Genomic DNA, 3,003 nt, shown 5'->3' on the forward strand with positions numbered 1-3,003 from the left:
GCAGTACATGTTGTACTAAAAGGGGACCCAAGCATAAGGGACGTACTCCAATGATGTTATATCAAGTTGGCGCACCAATGAAAAAAGTAGCTGTTGACATTGCTGGTCCTTTGCCCCAAACTCGTGCTGGAAACAAGTACATTTGTGTAGTGATGAATTATTTCACCAAATGGCCTGAGGCATATGCAATACCAAATGAGGAAGCTACAACTGTAGTTTCGGCTATTAGTGATTTCTTCTTCAGGTTTGTTGTGCCATACGAACTGCCGTAACTTTGAATCAGCTGTGTTCCATGAATGCTGCAAGTTGTTTGGCATACGAAAGACCAAGAAAATGTTATTTCATCCACAGTCTGATGGGATGGTAGAAAAGTACAACTGGACACTGGGACAGGAATTGGCAAAGTTTTGTAATAGCCGCCAAGATGACTGGGATGTCTTACTCCCTTCACAGTTGATGGCCTATATAATAGCAGAGTATGAAGCCACTGGATACACTGCAGCAAAGCTGATGTTTGGTCGGGAGCTTCGGTTGCCAATGGATCTGATAACAGAACGCCCACCTTACGAAGACTTGCCTGAAAATGTGTCAGAGTTCGTGAAAGTGTTATCTGAAAGGATGGATAATATTCATCATCAAGTGCGTTCAAACTGGAAAACCTTTGCTGATTCCATGAAACGATGTTATGATAAGAGATCTACTGATGTCAGCTTTGTACTAGGAGACAATGTTGGTTGTACAATCCCAGGAAGATCAAAGGGAAGTCTCCTAAGTTGTCTTCTCCATGGGAAGGCCCATATGACATAGTGGATCGTCTCTCAGACGTGACTTTCTGAATAAAATGTGGTCGGCGAGGAAAGCCAAAGGTGGTGCATGCCAACAGGCTTTGGCGTTATCACGGTCCAGGACATTTCAGTTGGAACGAAGTGAACAATGGAACAAATGACGCTGCTGGAGACATGTCATCTAAAAAAGCCACTGTTGAAGAAGAAACTCTACCCGGTTTTGAGAAGGGAAAGAGTGAATCCCTTAATGAAGTTACTACCACTGATGTGTCTGTTACCGATGATTGGACATTTCCTAATGGAACAGATGAACCCCACGTGAAGCAGAAGCCAACGAGACGGAGACCAGTACGGAAGAAGATACGTCCCGTAAAATCAAGAGACTTTGTTGAATTTTAATTTTGTGTTTGTAAATTCTATATATTTAATTAATTTATTGTTAATTATCTATTGGTTTAATGTAAGTGGCTATTGTTCGGGACGAACAATACTAAGGAAGGAGCAGTGTTAAGACCGCGGAAGTCATGCAACGCTGGAAGCATGCGCGCTGGAGTTTCTAGAAGGATCATGACTGTTCCTGGCAACTCTGGTCTTTTCTAGACGCCCTCTATTTTAATATATAACCCGGCAAATAAAGCGGGGATCATAATTGCAGATAGAGAGATATAGAGACAGATAATTGAGTCAAGTGAGCGGTAGTGACCTTAAGTAAAGTGCGTGAATCGTTGTGAATTATAGCGTGTGTTTAAGTTAAAGTGACCGTGGAATTCCTGTGTATTCCAAAGTTGTATTGAGAAAGAATAAATTAGTTTTTTTTAAGATAGGAAGAATTTATACCGGAAATTAACAAACGACCAAAGACGTAACACTTCATAAAACGACTATTAATAATATATATTTATATTCAAAATTTAACATGGATTATTATATAAACATCATCTGAATTTTATTGGAACAGGTTTTAAATAAAGAAATATTAAGCATTACTGTTGAAAACAAAAGTTAACAATTTTTACATTTCATATTGTTGTTGACTTGGTTATTTATACACTTTACAGATGTTTCAAGATAAACGAAGATGGCGGTTTACTTCAGATATGGATATACTCTTGCAAATAGTGTATTTGGAAAATCTAGTATTCACATTCCCATAGTGAATGGTATTTTTTAACGTTTTAGTATTTATTGTCGTGAATGTTATCAGTATAGTGTCATTATTGTAGTTTATATATTATGTACGCGTAGGTTAATCGTTAACTACCATCGTTGAAGTTCTCACGAAATGAAAACATTATAACCATCTAACTTGTTAATGTAACTTATACTATAGTTTCATATTACTAGACAATTGACTGGTACATCTAAGTTGTAGTTACTTGCTCATAATCTCATACGCTTGAATTTGAGAAAAGAAAAATCAAAGCTGTTACTGGTGCAGTGGTATTGGTAGTCTGAAGTGAATTTCATTTACTAGTACACTAGTATTACTAATATTTATATGGTGTTAGTACTATTACTGTTAGTATTAGTAATATTGTTAATTTTAGTTAGTTTTATAGATGGTAAAGTAAGGTCCAACGGACCAGAATGTACAGGAACTCACTAGAAAGAACCTGTTTTATCATTTTATTTTTCTGTTGATACATAATTCTCCAATTAATGGAAGAGATTATGTTTGTCTATATCCTACCTATCATTGTGTTATTAGTACTTTGTAGCATACAGTGCATTATTATGTTTGAAGAAGTGAAATAAAACTACAACACACTTATTCACGTATAATATAACAATGTTTAGGGAGAACAAGGGACCTTTTGGTCCATCTCGGCTGTCCCATCCTCTAAACTAAACTAAAACCATTAAATAAATAAGTTTAAAAAATCGTGGTGTTAGCCTTTATCATTCATATACTTATCAAGCTTTTTCTTAAACTCACTTAATTTACTGCCTCTACAAGATCCGAGAGCAACCCATTCCAGAGGCTAACCACCCTGTTAGAAAAATAAAACTGTTTTAGCTGAAGATGACTCCTACCTTACCAAAATTTATATTTGTGTCCTCTTGTCCTACTACTCTTGCCATTAACTATGAAAAAAAAGATGATGCATCAATACTATCAATTCCCTTACAATCTTAAATACCTCAATCAGACCCCCTCTAACTTATTTTTAGAAAAATAAAACAATTTCAGAAATCTTAATCTCTCCTCATGCAATAG

At 36.1% G+C, this 3,003-nt stretch overlaps 1 protein-coding gene across 1 annotated transcript in view; it reads left to right on the forward strand.

The window, feature by feature from the left end:
- Window positions 1-1,843: 1,843 nt before the first annotated feature.
- The window catches only part of LOC106461110 (39S ribosomal protein L27, mitochondrial-like), an 11,633-nt gene continuing 10,473 nt past the window's right edge, over window positions 1,844-3,003 (forward strand). Inside the window, exon 1 of the mRNA XM_013920902.2 lies at window positions 1,844-1,945. Coding sequence (XP_013776356.1) covers window positions 1,864-1,945 — 82 coding nt within the window. The 5' untranslated portion in view covers window positions 1,844-1,863. The remainder of the gene's footprint in view (window positions 1,946-3,003) is intronic.

This window comes from Limulus polyphemus, unplaced genomic scaffold, assembly GCF_000517525.1.
Source record: "Limulus polyphemus unplaced genomic scaffold, Limulus_polyphemus-2.1.2 Scaffold899, whole genome shotgun sequence".
NCBI classification, from domain to species: Eukaryota; Metazoa; Arthropoda; class Merostomata; order Xiphosura; family Limulidae; genus Limulus; species Limulus polyphemus.